General features: G+C 40.5%; 1 protein-coding gene across 7 annotated transcripts in view; it reads left to right on the plus strand.

Moving 5' to 3' along the window:
- LOC8050470 (glycoprotein antigen BM86) overlaps positions 1-15136 on the plus strand; it is a 104674-nt gene that overhangs the window by 84510 nt on the left and 5028 nt on the right. For 6 of the 7 annotated variants that reach the window (XM_029978033.4, XM_029978036.4, XM_029978034.4 and 3 more), the window contains 6 exons: positions 439-491; positions 1272-1411; positions 1947-2117; positions 7493-7522; positions 12892-12963; positions 14456-14528. In XM_029978033.4, the coding sequence (XP_029833893.2) occupies positions 439-491; positions 1272-1411; positions 1947-2117; positions 7493-7522; positions 12892-12963; positions 14456-14528 (539 nt within the window). The remainder of the gene's footprint in view (positions 1-438; positions 492-1271; positions 1412-1946; positions 2118-7492; positions 7523-12891; positions 12964-14455; positions 14529-15136) is intronic. The other variant, XM_029978035.4, reaches the window with a different exon arrangement.

Here is a 15136-nt window from a genome sequence, read left to right on the forward strand (position 1 = left end):
TTAATAAAAAAATATCATTTGGAAAAATGCACATCTAACAACAATATATAAAAGCGGCAAAACTGCTGCTGACAAGTTATATGCGCACTTTTGTCAAAATTGTTTGAGTTAATTCGTAAAAGAAATGAGGGATTAAAATATATTCCATCTAGAAATGAGAACCTTGCCTTTTTGTAAACCAGCAGCTCTTTTTCGATGCGTGTTTTTAGTCTTGAGAGACTACTGGTGAAGTATTTTTAATTCAAATATTTTTCATGCGAAAAGATAGTGATGTAGACGAGCGACGATAAATTTACCCAAGTGTAACTAAATAGATGGTAATATATCATAAGTCTATCGTAGCTGATTTACTTTTGTTCTGGGTTGGGAATGTTTCACTATTTGTAATGGAAAGTTTCGCTTAAAGAAATATTATATATAGCTGTTTTTTTTCTTCAGCTTAAGGTTGTTTTTGGGAGGGAGCTCCTGAAAGTTGAAACAGTCAGCTGCAAGTGAGTATAGCGCGAAGTTCATTTATTATATAAGCTTGTAATTTGTCGGATGCATATTTAAACGAAGCTATAAACTGCAGAGCTAATATAGTAAGGCCATTATATGTTTATTGATTTATAATTATGCTTTGGTATTGTATACAAAACTGAATAGGCGCTGATGCTGCTAAATCGTAAATTTGGGTGCCGATTTCAGAGAACGGAGGAGCAAAGTACGTCTTACAAGTGCAAAAAAAATATTAAACTACTGAGGCTCCTAATACTCTATAAAAGCTTCTTATGTACTCAGCCTTTCCTATGTCAATGGTATGAAAGCATATTGATGGGAAGTTTCCTAATATTAATTCAAGGCATTGGTTTGGTGATAATAAAATGCCTTCATTTCGATTGCTTGATATTTTTATAAACATAGGAAAGTAGCCTGGTCAAATTAAAGATATCGCAAAATGTAACGTCCCCGGTTTGTGCTTTTCGCAAAATGCATGAATGAGAAATAGTATTTTTAAAAATCGAGAAGCATGAAACATGTTGCGATTTAGGCGTGTAGCAACTAATTGAACGTTGACAATTATTCTAGTTAAAAAATAATATATATATATATATATATATATATTGGGATGGTGGGAATTACTAACTACGACAATACAAAAGATGTTCGCCACGATGAGCGTGACCAGGCACGGATTGACTGTCTAAATGTCTCGCTATCAAGAGCTTTGTTCAGTTCAAGATTAGAGACTAAATGAAAACACGGGTCACTGATTTACTTCAACTTTTCAGAAATGAGTTCGTCTTGCGCCTTGTTTTTGAAAATAAACAACACCCTGCAGTGCTCAGACGGATGAGCAATTGCCAATACCCACAAGGCGATGTGTGCATATTTCCCCCCAAACTGAACGTCAAAGCCGCCTCCCTCAAAGGTAGGTTTACTATAGTTAATGTTAAAAGCAAAGTATAATATCTGTATACTGGTTGAAATTATATTTCGAGAAGTTACAATACTTGCCAAAATTGGTATAGGTACACCGGCTTTGCCATCAAAAAGGTCACATCAATAAACACTTTTGTTTCCAATATTGGACACAAATTTGATTTTATGTCCATGGAATACGCTGATTGCAATATGATAAATGAAATGACTGAATATGTTATAATATCATTTGTAAATTCGAAATAATGAGGTTGCATCGTAATTGCTTCCAAGATTGGCTAAAACTACATCGTGGCTTTGCTATTTATTTCTTGTAATTTTTTAATCACAAGTCTGAGACTACACTCAACTGGTATACAGCGAATCGTTATAAATCAATGAAATATTTATTACAGGAAATATTATTCATTATAACAAAATCCGGATGGTGAATAAAATGGCTTTTTGACACGTTAATGTCCTCGATCCAAAAGGAGACGTGGATTAGAGTTTGCAATAATCTGTTTATTTGTGCTTGATTTCAGCTATTGAAGAAGAGAATTTGTGCGCAGGAATACTACAAGAGCTATTTAACGTCTCGGACGCTTCCTCTGAATGCACTAAAGAGGAAGACAACTATACAATTAGGTGCAGAGAAGGCTTCACAGCCTATGGTGAAGTAAAATCAGGGCGCTTGACAAGGTGGTCCTGCAAAGGCGAGTGAATGATTACTAACCTATTAAAATATCTGCAAATAACTTCGGCAGATGACGTCATTTTTCATGAACATATATTTTTAAATGGGTGCTATTTGGTACTTAGAAATGCGGTTTTGAGCTAATGCGACTCACTCCTTATATATACTTTGCGCTTAAGATGACAATGTTTTTCTTTTCCCCCGTCAAATAAGAAGCTGAAATGGAAACGATGCATAAATTGATTCCGTTTCAGGTTTTTCTTGGTAGACCATTTCAAACAATTTAAAGAGAAGAACATTTATTGCCAGATGTTTATAGCAGGTCATTCCTTTTATTAAGAGTGATTTCGCGTATTTTTTTCCGATGAACGAGAAACGCTATTGATTGGAGCTTACGAAACAAGGAAAGAAAAATACAACGTACGTTTTTATCCGCAAGCCAAATTTGCGAGGAGATGCTGGGCATGGTGTTCACACCCACAAAATCTCAACGTCAATATTTTTGATGACTCTAACTTATCTCTGCTGAACGTTTTGTCGTGAATCACAAGTTTTACATATTTGCGACTTTTACTCTGGCTTAAGATAACAAAACAAATAACCCAGACACACAAACGTTTTCCACCTATAAGAATGGTGTCTTCGGTATATACTACCTACGGCGAAGAAAGGTCGACCAGTCAACCCCTCCAAGTTGCATTCCTGACATGAATGATCTTCATTTCCCTGCAGTAGTTTCCGAATACTGCGCTACTTTCGACTGTTCGATTCGTGATCACTCTGATAAGAGCACCAAATATTCGAACGATGTCCAGGAGAAACCTCTTCGTGGAGAATGCGTTCGTAGTTCGCGAAGCTCGTAAAAATGACTAATTTCGTAAACCGGTTGAAAGCCAGAATTAAGTAAAAGCTTCCTGCCTTGCTTTGTCGAAAAAGGTCCAAGGTGGCCAAGGTGTATCTTGTGGAAAGGCTTGCCGACGTTATCTAAGCTGTGAAGTTCACCTGGATATTTTTCTGAAAACCTCTTCTGAAAGAGGCACTCCAAACAGCAGTATATGTACCCTTCCACATATCGCCTAATTCGTGGAAACCAGTATAGTCGCTTGAGCAGCTCTATCGTGTTGTCTAATCAAAGGTGTCTGAAATCATTGTGTCACTTCGTCGCCATCATTACGCTTTGTGACTTTCTACCCCCTCGTGCTTTTGCCGGAACAACCCAAGATGGTTGTGTTCATTTTTTGCCGTTTTCCTTCCAAAAGAGTTTTCCACTACGCAGCGCATATTCACCCTTTAGTCGCAAGGCTTCTTTACTAGTGCCGCTCTCGAGAAGTTTTTCCTTAATTTTGTCTATTGATCACTCCGTTAGCTGTTCAGCTGCGATCCAACCGTCTGGTTTGATTGACATGGGAAAAACTTGAACGCAGTTTTGCACATCAACCTGACACTAGGTGATTTGCTCAGATCGTCCACGTGACTCATCTTACTGCCTGGTCGGTGCTCGATGTCCAAGCTGTAATTTTGGAGATTCAGGTGCCCAATTCCAATTCTTGGGACGATGTCTCTTTTCCATAAGGCGGTCCTGAGATAGTTACAATCGGTAACCACGTGGAACTCCTGCCCCAAAAATATGGCAGCAGATTTTAGTCGTCCCGACCACCGCGAGAGCCTCAAGTTCGTATGAGTGGTATTGCCCTTCGTGACATGTGGTACGACGGCTTTTGTGTGTGACTGACTTAATTTGACAATGAGCTTGTGTCCGGAAAAGAATCCCACCAAGTACAAACTTGTATTCGTCCGTGTGCCCTTCAGTCTTCGACAAAAGCGAGTAGACTGCCAACGCTGGCTTCTCGATAAACTTTTCTAGAGGTTTCTGAATGCTTGCTCTAAGTCGGTTGTCCATTGCTAGAATTCTCCTTTACATAAAAGTATGTTCAGATGACTCATACTTGTCGCGAATTCTGCCTCCAATCTCCTAAACTAGCTGCAGAAATCTAGAAATCTTCTAAGGTCGTAAACCTTTCCCGGCCTTGCAAACGTTCCGATTTCCTATGGTTTGTTGTAGTCTGCAATAAAAGTGGATGCGGAGATCTCGTATCCGAGTTACAGTATTGGATCCTAAAAGATCGCTTACTTTTGAAGCCAGATCGTTAGGCTGCAGCGCGTAAAATGTGGAAAATTTCCCTGAAAGTTCCCAACTCCACCTCGAGGTGGGAGTGTCGTGGGAATACGCCAGCGGCATATAAACACCATGGCATTCGTGTGTCGCAGAGATCCCAACACCGTGTTTATCATACTCTGAAACACAGCTGGCGCATTCATGAGCATAAACGGCCTTCTTGAGAATTCCTAATGTCCGTCAGGGGTTACGGACGTTGTCTTTGGTTGGCTTCCTACATCAAAGGGCACCTGTTAGTAACCTGAAGCCAGGTCCAAAATCGTGAAACAAAGCTCATGACGCAAGCGGTCCAAAAGATCCTCGATCAATGGAAGATATACTTGTCCTCTTTAGCTGTTCCGGAAGCGGAATTCGTCGCACAGCCGTTTTTCTCTCGTCTTCTTTGTTACCAGGAGGAGAGTACTTGCGAATTCAGACAAAGAATCTCTGACTACGCAAGCATTCTTGAGATCGTGAATCATACTATGCGCTGTTTCTCTCTCTCTCTGTCATGATTGGCGGGGCGATTCGTCCTATACATGTCAGGAGTGTCAATCGTTAGGTCAATTTTAATCTCTACCACGTTATTTCAAACACATTAGTTGCAAAAGCAGTCACGCTTCTCGTTGATGAGGTTGATGATTCGATACTGTATCTCCAACGTCACTGAAGCTCCCACGTTGATATCCTTTATATCAATCAGGCTGTGTTGTTGTCTGTCGTCACAGCGGATTTTGTCACTTGCCAGAGAACTCTCCTCGGTGAACCGTTCAACTCGAACAACTCGTTCTCCTTCATTAAACTTGATGTCCCCACATTCGACGTCTGTTATTGGTGGGACGTATTCCTCACTGTAGTTCTTTAGAGCACTGCTGAGAATACGATGGTCCTGGTCCAGCCTTCCGAGTGCTGTGCATCAATAAAGATGTTTCCCTTCGGCTCTTCGGTAGTGTAGAGTGCTACAAAACCCACATAATGTGTGTGTGGGAGGGGGGGGGGGGGGATTACCGCAGCCTATTTTGGCCAGAGGCTCAGTCGGCGTGGCGCGATTTCAGAAATATGGATAGCTAGCATGCTCTTATCTTCCTCATCAAATTCCCCGCGCTCTTCGAAAATCCATACAGATTTTTTTTTCGGCGTATCAAGGTGACGCATGGCTGTTCTGCGAAACGTTAACCGAGGATCAGTGGAACAACCTGTACGCCGTGAGGTACGACGTACACCTGGACGTCTGCCATAGCGTGATCAACCGTCACCGTTGCTTGAACAATGCCCAGTGGTGTTGTTTTCCCTAAACCGAATCCACTTATCGTTAATGGATATTTTAGTGGTTGGTAAGCGGAATTCCTCTGGTGCGCTGCGGTTTCTCGAAAACTACACACTGATTACCTTTGTTTATGGAAGCCTTAACCGGCTTGTGTAAATATTTATCGTTTGACACCATGCAGCCGCGTGCCATAATGCCTTGTGTTTAAACTGCTGTTTTCTTCTCACTTGAGCTCCTTGAGCTTCTTGTTTGAAGGCAGTCTTTTGTCTCGTGGCCAGCCTTACCACAGTTAATGCATCTTGGCTTCCGTTCTGGTTTCGGGCAGTTGACAGAGATATGACCCAATTCCGAGCAGTTATAACAGCGCAGCCCCTTCTTTCCATCTGTGGGTTTTGTAGTGCAGAACCCAGAAGAGTCGGTGAAACTGCATGCACCTAAGTCTCGGTGCCACACTTCTTCCAAGCTACCCTCATTCCAGACGACCTCTTTAAGCGGGACAGCTCTTATTCTATCCGTTTCAGGAAACCCAGAAGGCTTTCTTGTGTGTGAAATGCCTGTTCTGAGAGCTCGTATGGCCTCATTGTTTAAGTTTATCAAGTAATTCACGTAGTCAGATTTGGGAGTTCTCACAGCCGTACCTTCGAAAGCTTGCTTTAGAAGTACACATCAAGTTGCTCGTTGGGGTACCTCAACTTCGCCTCCTTGTCATGGTGGGGTTTCTATCGGCCTAACGTTGACGGCAATACCTTTTTAAATTCCTGTCTTTATTCAATTCAGGTCCGTCGCGTTGTTGATAAGGCATCGTACCATGTCTTGGCCATGCACTCGAGCTTCACCAATGCGTAGCACGAAGTCTGTTGATCGTTCCAGCCATCTGCCGTGGCCAGGTCGTCAATTCGGTTGATCCATACATTCGCCGAAGAAATCGGCTTCGTCGCTGGATCAAACTCGGACACCAACGTTTTGCTTATTGACTGAGGTTGACTCGCAGTGTCGCGCTGAGCCGTCTTAGTTAAACCAGTGATACCGCTTATCGCCTACCGGAGAAGACTTTTCACGGCTGCGTCCATGATGATCCGGAACTCTGCTTCTGTTGTCGTTTAACCTGAAGAAGCTGCACTGGTTTTGCCTGCCACTGCCGTGCCAGTTGCTACTGTTGACGTCCAAAGACTGTTCAGACTCAGAAGACGTGGCAGGTTCGGAGCGTCACCGTTTATTGGAGGTGCCGACGTTGCTCTCCCTCGAAGCAGTTGCCGCGTTGTGACTTTGCTGCCCAGCCATTTTGCCATCTGCTTTCGTCATCATTTTTTTTGTTACTTCTCTTATAGTTTTGTGGATTATATATCACGTCTGATTTGAAAGGGTTTAAACTTTTTACTTCCTAATAAAAAGGCGTGAATTAGTATAATGACAACTGTTTAATACACATAGTACTGGTGTTGAACTAAAGGTGGTTATTTTGGTTACATGGCTATATCTTTCGGACACACACACCGTGGCATCCGTCGCCGTTGCAAGTCCCGTGTCGAGGGTTGGTCGAGTCCCCTGGCGATACTCGAGCCATCGGCCCCTCGCGCCCCTAGCCGCTCGAAATTAGTGGCCCCTCCGTTCGAGTCATAACACAGACGCGTTGACGGTGCTCTCCAGTCTCGGCACAGTGTTGGAGTCCTCGAAGGCATTCCGTATACGCTCTCTGATGTAAACATCGGATAATGTGGGTGCGTCTCTGCCATTATGCGGTGAAGCCGGATTACCACACGCAGTGCCTTATATCAGTAAGACTATATTGAAGTAAATATGTTACGTGAATGGTCGATAATGGCATAATGATGTTAAAAAAGTCACAACCGAAAAAAGTATGAAGAGATCGTTTTCTAAATAATCTACAATAGGCGCTTTATTTGCGATGAGTGTAAAACATCCATTAACTAGGATGCACGATGTCAATCAAAATTTATATTTATACTTGCAGCAAAGGATCTACTGACATCATCATCAACAGGTAAGATAAAGAGGCTCTAGTAACCGTAAAACGTGTTGGATATTAATATGAAATAACACCAATCGAGTGCTAACAAGAATATTTTATCATATTAAATTGAATAGCTTCAGACTCTGTTGTAATATAAGGTAATAAGTATTATTACCTTCACGACGTTGCAAGTCATCTTTCTGCAGCGGACAGTGTGGGGTTTTTAGAAGGTAACCTGAAGGAGTTTATACATTGAAATAGTATAGCATATTGAAATAAGTTACAAAGAAATCCTGTCAACCCTCTTCAACCCGAAAGCTTTCAGGCCGTTTTGATACTTTCTGATTTAAGGAGAAGAGTCAGATATAAAGTAAGCATACAAACGTAAATTGAGATCCAACGAACGCATCATGTGACTAATTATCAGGACCTGCGAATAGCCATAGTATATGAAATAATGTTTCCTGAAAACCAATTTAAAGCCTTTGTTTACGCTGTGTAGCGATCACTCTGGCTATAAAACGAATAAGCAGATTAGCTCTCGCCTACATCGAGCTTAAATTATTTGTCAAAGTTGAATTTTTCCAATTAAATTTGAACGGAAGGATCCTGAGGTACTGGCCGAAACCCGTATTCCAAAATTCTCTCAAGAGGACGCCAAATATCGTTTCAATTATCTCTACCACCGCTGAAGAGAGCGATCCGGTCACCTTTCTTAGGGATGATAACGCCCTGGACGTTGTTTAACGCTACAACGCTAAGGAGCTTGTGTCGCAGATAGTCCGGCGTCGGTGGCATGGCGAGAAAATTTTGATTGGTGGAAGACCTCGCGCGGGAATATTAAACAAGCTCCATCGCTCACGTGAAACGTGGCGTCAAACGTGGAATAAAAGTGATTAAAAACATGACAGGTATTGCGAACTAAAGGTTGCTGTATGTCCCAAGTGATTGCACTCAATATTGTAATTCTTTTGTTTTAAAGATAAATTTTAAGAAATTTAGGCGGGACTCGAACTTACGACCCTGCGTTTGCAAGAACGAGCTCATATGTTTTTTTTTCGGAGTGGTATCTCATAAAAAAAAAAAAAAAAGATTGAGAGAGAAAGAAGAGCTATGTTTGACGAAAGTGGCCGGGATATTTTATCTGGATAGACACTTGCTTACTTGGAGATGTTTTAGACTCGAGCACCGGGAACAAAGAGCAGGAACTGCAGATACAGTAATGGAGGGGGGTATGTGCTGACTTTTTAGAGCGCAGCTCTTAGGGGAGCGTTCCCGGCTTGAGCGGCGTCGCCGTCGGCGTCGGCGTAACCAAGGTCATCCCAAGATCACGTGACCCCCAGAGGTCACGTGACCCCTCCCCCAGGGTCACGTAATTCCCAAGGTCACGTGACACCCAAAGTCACGTGACCCCCGAGGTCACGTGATCTCTGGGGGTCACGTGACCTTGAGGGGGGTCACGTGACACCTCCCCCAGGGTCACGTGACCCCCAAGGTCACGCGACTCCCAAAGTCACGTGACACCCCCCCCCCCCCCCGAGGTCATGTGACCTCCCCGATGACGTCATCATCCCTGACGACGTCACCGGCATCCGCATCGTCATCATCATCATCACTGATGACGTCATCAGTGACGTTACTGATGACCTCACCGGCAACCGCATCGTCATCGTTATCATCACTGATGGCGTCATCAGTGACGTCACTGATGACGTCACCGGCATCCGCATCGTCATCGTCATCATCACGGATGACGCCATCAGTGACGTCACTGATGACGTCATTGACATCTGCATCGTCATCGTCCTCATCGCTGATGACGTCATCGGAGTCCGCATCGTCATCGTCACTGATGATGTCATCAGTGACGTCACTGATGGCATCATCGGCATCGTCACGTGACCCCCCAAGGTCACGTGACCCCCCCCAGTACCCTACCCCCCTCCTCCTCAAGAGCTGCGCTCTAATTCGGTGTTACAGGGAGTTGTAAACGGCTTCCACTTTATTTTTTTTTTAATTTTAACAAGAATGTAGCAAAAATGATAAAAGTTTTTCGTAGTATTATTTGAAGTTTGGAACGTTTCGCGTCTCCTGTCAAAAGTTCACAAACAAGAGACGGACTAAATACGCCTAGTAGGATTAGTTATAACGTGATAGAATTCATAAATAAACCAGATAAATATGCACCTTCCCCAAATGGCAACATTGTTATCGGAGAGAGCAGACATTTATGATTGTGCTTTAAAGGAACATATTGCATAAAGGGAATCATCTTAGCCAAATGCCTCTTTATGTACACTTTGTTTCAGCTTAAGTCCTGACAAATGTGTTGCTACGCTAATATGACATTTCACGCAGCTTAAATAGCGCAAGTCACTTGGACGTTTCAGTTTATAATTTTTACAGTGATGATATAACGCGTGATAAAGATGACAAACACCATGGCGGTGAATTTTGACGATGTTTGATTGGTCTGATCCGCTCGTATCTTCGGCTGCATCTGGATGTAAAAGTGAAACGAAGTATAGAACGTGGGGAACGAGTCGCCATAAATAAATATCAACATTTTTGTTCCTAATGCGCCCCCATGAAATAGCGCCAAGTTATTAAGAGCGGTGGGAGGGGGGTGTTCCTTACCAGTAATAAACTACGCTGTGTCTAAAGCTACCTCGGACGTATCCCGATAGCAAATTCTGAAGCTACGTCGGACGTACCCGTAACCCGGAGTCTAAAGATACATCGGACGTATCCCGGACTCAGAGTTTAAAAATACGTCTTACGTATATCGATCCCTGAGTTTAAAGACACGCCATCCCGACGTTATCGTGCTTCTTTACTTCTGCAAGTTATGGCAAAAAAAGTGTTTGTTCCATATTTTTATTACACACTGCGTGCTAAATGTTTCTAGCGGTCAAATGCAGCTATAAGAACTGCAGATTTTGTAATATTAGAAGTTCAATGCCTTTTAAACAAGAGGTCTGCGCGCCTTTGAGGTATGACATCACACATAGGGTTCATACAGTACACAAACAAGTTCACAAGTACAGAATCGCTGTTAACCTGGAACTTGTTTTTCATTCACATGAAATGATTACATGCCACTAATAGGCTTATTAAACCGAAAAGAATCAGATTTATTGTCATGTGCTAAATGAACTTCACTAACAGCATAAAGATTGTCATGTGCTAATGAACTTCACTAAAAGCATAAAGATTGTTATGTGCTAAATGACTTCAGAAACAGCATCAAGAGATTAAAAAATAATAATACATCATTGCTTTTCGCAATCGAGTCGTTGAGTCATTTATCCACAAACAGGTTAAAAAGCCTAAGAAGAGCACACATACGTGGGGAAGCATAAATAGAGGGACTGCAGTATGACCGGGAAAAGTTAACAATAGGTTGTGGCAATCTCACATTTTAATCGAGTTTTAGAGCATGTGGCAGCGTCTGAGAAATCAGTGTGTTGAGTTGCTCGTTAGACCGTCGCGTCGTAGGTCTTCCACGCTCTTTTTGAACATAATCATCGTAAGAGGAAACTTCACAAATAGATAAACTTAAATAAATTAGCACATTTTTATGTATAAAAGCATTTCCATCCCGCGACACAAACGCTCCCAACACACAACAGAACCACGTCGAAAAAAAGAAGTAGTGTCGCTAGCGATGGGGATCTGTAACCAGTACGAGCTCCTTACAAAATTTGAAACCGAAACTGACCGAATCGCTATAAAGGAATGCTTTAAAAATGTCTTTAGAAACTTAGGAATAAAAGAGCGTCAATAGAACTGTAGTTATAACCACAACAAATAAATGTCGAAATCATAACTAGCACCGACATGTCATTTCTTTCGGGTACAATGGAGTAGGGAGTGGATTACTTATTTCAACCCATCAAGCTATTTTCTATATTTCTCGTGGAGATTACTTTTAATTTACAAGGAGCTTAGAGTATTTGATTAGCTAACTATTTCAACGCATCGGGCTCCAAAGTTTTATTTGGATTATTGTCCTAAAATTCCGGCAGAAAAACAAACATTGCAGTATGTTGTTTTCCTTTAAATTGTTACAGCATCTTTGATTCTAGCATTAATTTCGAGCTACAAAACTATTTCAATTTTAATAACCTCATTGATGTACAATGATAGTGTGTTACGTAACCTGGGCTGAAACCATTTTTATCAATCGAAAATAATGAGAAAAAAAATGAGCGTAACATTGTCGCATAATTAGCTTCATTAATGTACTTTTATAAATGCTAGCATTCCAGTGTGGACCCATCGTTTGGACGTGGAATAGATATTTGCATCAAAGAGCCCAGGTTGCATAACACATGCATCGACTGAGCCGGTGTATTTCAGACACGGACAATTTTTACCTCAGTTGGATGTTTGTCAAATATATCAGTTTCTTCCAAAAACAACTTTCCAAAAGCACAAAACCATGATCCCATTGATCGGTTAGCCAAGTTGTCTTTGTCATTGGCTGAAGTCCATAGGAATGTTTTATTTTAATTTCTCAGACGCAGCTACATGCTCTGAAAACTTGATTAAAAACGTGATCTTGCTACATGCTATTGTTAACCTTTCCAGGTCGTATTGCAGCCCCTTATTTATGCTTCCCTTCTGGATGTGTGTTCTTTTTAGGCTTTTTATCCTGTTTGTGAATAAATGACTCAACGACCCGACTGGCAAAAGCAATATTGTGTTATTCTTTCTAATATCTTGATGCTGTTTGTGAAGTAATTTAGCACATGACAATCTTTATGCTCTTAGTGAAGTTCATTTAGCACATGACAATCTTTATGCTGTTAGTGAATTTCATTTAGCACAAGCCAATAAATATGCTTCCTTTCGGTTTAATGAACCTATTAGTGGCATGTAATAATTTCATGTGTATCAATTAAAGGTTCTAGGTTAACAGCGATTCTGCACTCGTGACCTGGGTTATGTACTGTATGAACCATACGCCTGTTGCCATACCTTAAAGGTGTACCAACCTCTTGTTTAAAAGGCATTGAATTTCTAACTTTATTAAATTAGCAGTTCTTATAGCTTCATTTTGGCCGTTAGGAACACTCAAGAACTCCCTTTTGCTTTTGCGATGATTCGCAGAAAAAAAGAAGCACGATAGCGCCGTGATGACGTCTCTGTAGACTCTGGAATAGGGATACGTGCGACCTATCTTTAGAATCTAAGATCGGGATACGTCCGACGTACCTTTAGACACAGCGAATAAACTTCTACTTATGAATCCAGCTTGATGTTAACACGTTATCTGAAATTGGCATGATTAAGAGCTCGCTCTGTTTGATTTATTTTTGCCCCGACTCACAAAATCTTAAGATTTTAGGAAATATACTGGCCTGTATGACTAGTGTTGTGTTTTACTCTTTTAGAAAGTAATGCGCCTGAGACCATTTCCCCTGAGGCCGGAAGCAGAGAGACAACCACGTTGAACAATCCTGAAGGTAAGGAAACAACTAAGAAAATGATTAGGAAAATGAGCAATTTGCAGAACTTTCTTTTACTTTCATAAGCGAATAATCCAGACAAACGCTTTAAGAAAGTGTAAATTAGTGTTGATTTTTTTCTTATTTGCAAAAAAAAAAAAAAAAAGAATAGTAGTCAGTTTAACTTTCACTTTTCGCCAAAGGGTAGGAATGCGAAAGCGTCTCACTGCCAACTTTTATTGTATTTGCTTATCTTCCCTATTTTTCGACGCGAGAAACGAATCAGCCAGACAAGATTCTAATATTTATATTTCTTGTGTTCTCTTAATACTCCTTTTTAAGAAAGTAAACCAGAAAGCTTCTTTGATAAGCCTAGCAAAATATAGTCTGAACAAACTTTTACACAAGAATTAAAGCTGTGAAAATGTTTTTATTGAAACACGGTGATATTTAATTATAAGGATACCGTTTTGCCAGATGCCAAGAAAATTAATCTCTGTATCACTTTTCTTGCCTAAAATAGACCTTGATATATAAATGTTGCGGTCAGAAACGTTGGCGCTAATACGCCTTCAGTAATAATCTCTATATGTTCTCGGGTTCTCCCTATAGGAAGTCATTTAGCACATCTTTCGTCCGCATAACGTTAAACCACTGCCTTGTTAATCAGATCACATCTCTTTACACTTATGCACTTTTACAGGTGGATAAAAATAATGATACGCGAAGCTTGATAGAATAATTTCATGATTTTATGTACTTACTCGATTTGTCTTATTTTGGGCAGCATTATTATGAGAACCACTAAGACGTTGTGGCTCACGTTGAAGTGGCGTGCGTACATTGAAAATGTAAAAATAAGCCGAGTGAACGAAATGTAATACGCAAGTCAGAATGATTAATAGTACGATAACGTCAACTTGTGTTTCTGAGTAATTTTGATTATATAAGCATATATAAACTGAGCTTTGAAACATACCGACATTTAAAGCTTTTTAAGGAATTAGGTACTTGTTTATTTGAAGTATTGAAACCTCCTGGTTTTTAACCATTTTATAAGTGAGAGTTTGATTACCGAAGTTAAAATGGTTAGTTTAGGTCCATCAATTAAAAATTTTTAATATTTACGATGGGAAAAATAAATAAATGTCGGCACTGATACTTTAACCTTATTCTCAAAGGATATGTTACATTTTCGTTAAACCAAAGGAAGTTTCATCTCCATCGTGTATGTATGCAATCTTATTCAAATGTTTAGTATTTGATGGTGTTTATAGGTTGGCAACATTTTTAGTGTTCGGCAATCTGTGTCACTTTCGCTATCATGCCTTTACTCTAGGTAAACAATATTTTAAAACAATAGATTTATAAAAGCATTAATTTATAAGAACAGAGTATATTTGTGTCACATATGAATTTGATTGCCTGTTTTATCTCCCGTTTCAAACCATGGTGACTCATGAACGCAAACATCATCACTGAAGCACAATTATCTTCCTGTTCTTTTTAGACCCCTGCATAAGCATTCCTTGCTTCAATAATGGCCTTTGCAAAAAAGGACCGAAAAATACATATATGTGCGAGTAAGTATGTGTTCGAGTATTCCTTAATTCTTTCGCTGCTCCTGACGGCAGAGAGCATTCCTTAATAACGTGGTAAATAATGTATCTAAATATTCACGAGACAAAGAAAAACCTGCAATGTGATGTGACTGAATGTTTGTACATTTAATTATCGGCCTATTTGGAAGGAAATTTGTTGCTACTCCCGAAAAACTTTACAAATTAGGTCCACCTTTTGCTGGTTCAAATGACTGTTTGTCTGGTAGCTTCGTATGAAGTTATCACTATATACATTTTCACAACGAATTATACAATATTAGTATACCAACTTAGTGTGAGGATACGTGCGCAAAGGCGATACCTCCCATAACTGTCTGAACTGCTGCTCCTCTTTAAGTGAAAGGTACAAGGATCTGAATCGCACTAAATTTTACAACTATGCTTGTTGAATTTGTTATGGAATCTGAATTCCGGGATCGATTCGAAATGCAAAAGATTATTGTCAAATCATCACAGAAAGTGAATATCGCGAGAAGATTGTATTTTATTTATTGGGAATATTTTATTGTGTACATTACTGACTTCAAGTGCCTTGAACAATTTGTTAGGGATGAAAGAGTTTTCTAATA

This window comes from Ixodes scapularis, unplaced genomic scaffold (assembly GCF_016920785.2).
Source record: "Ixodes scapularis isolate PalLabHiFi unplaced genomic scaffold, ASM1692078v2 PGA_scaffold0__279_contigs__length_252992795, whole genome shotgun sequence".
Classification (NCBI taxonomy): Eukaryota; Metazoa; Arthropoda; class Arachnida; order Ixodida; family Ixodidae; genus Ixodes; species Ixodes scapularis.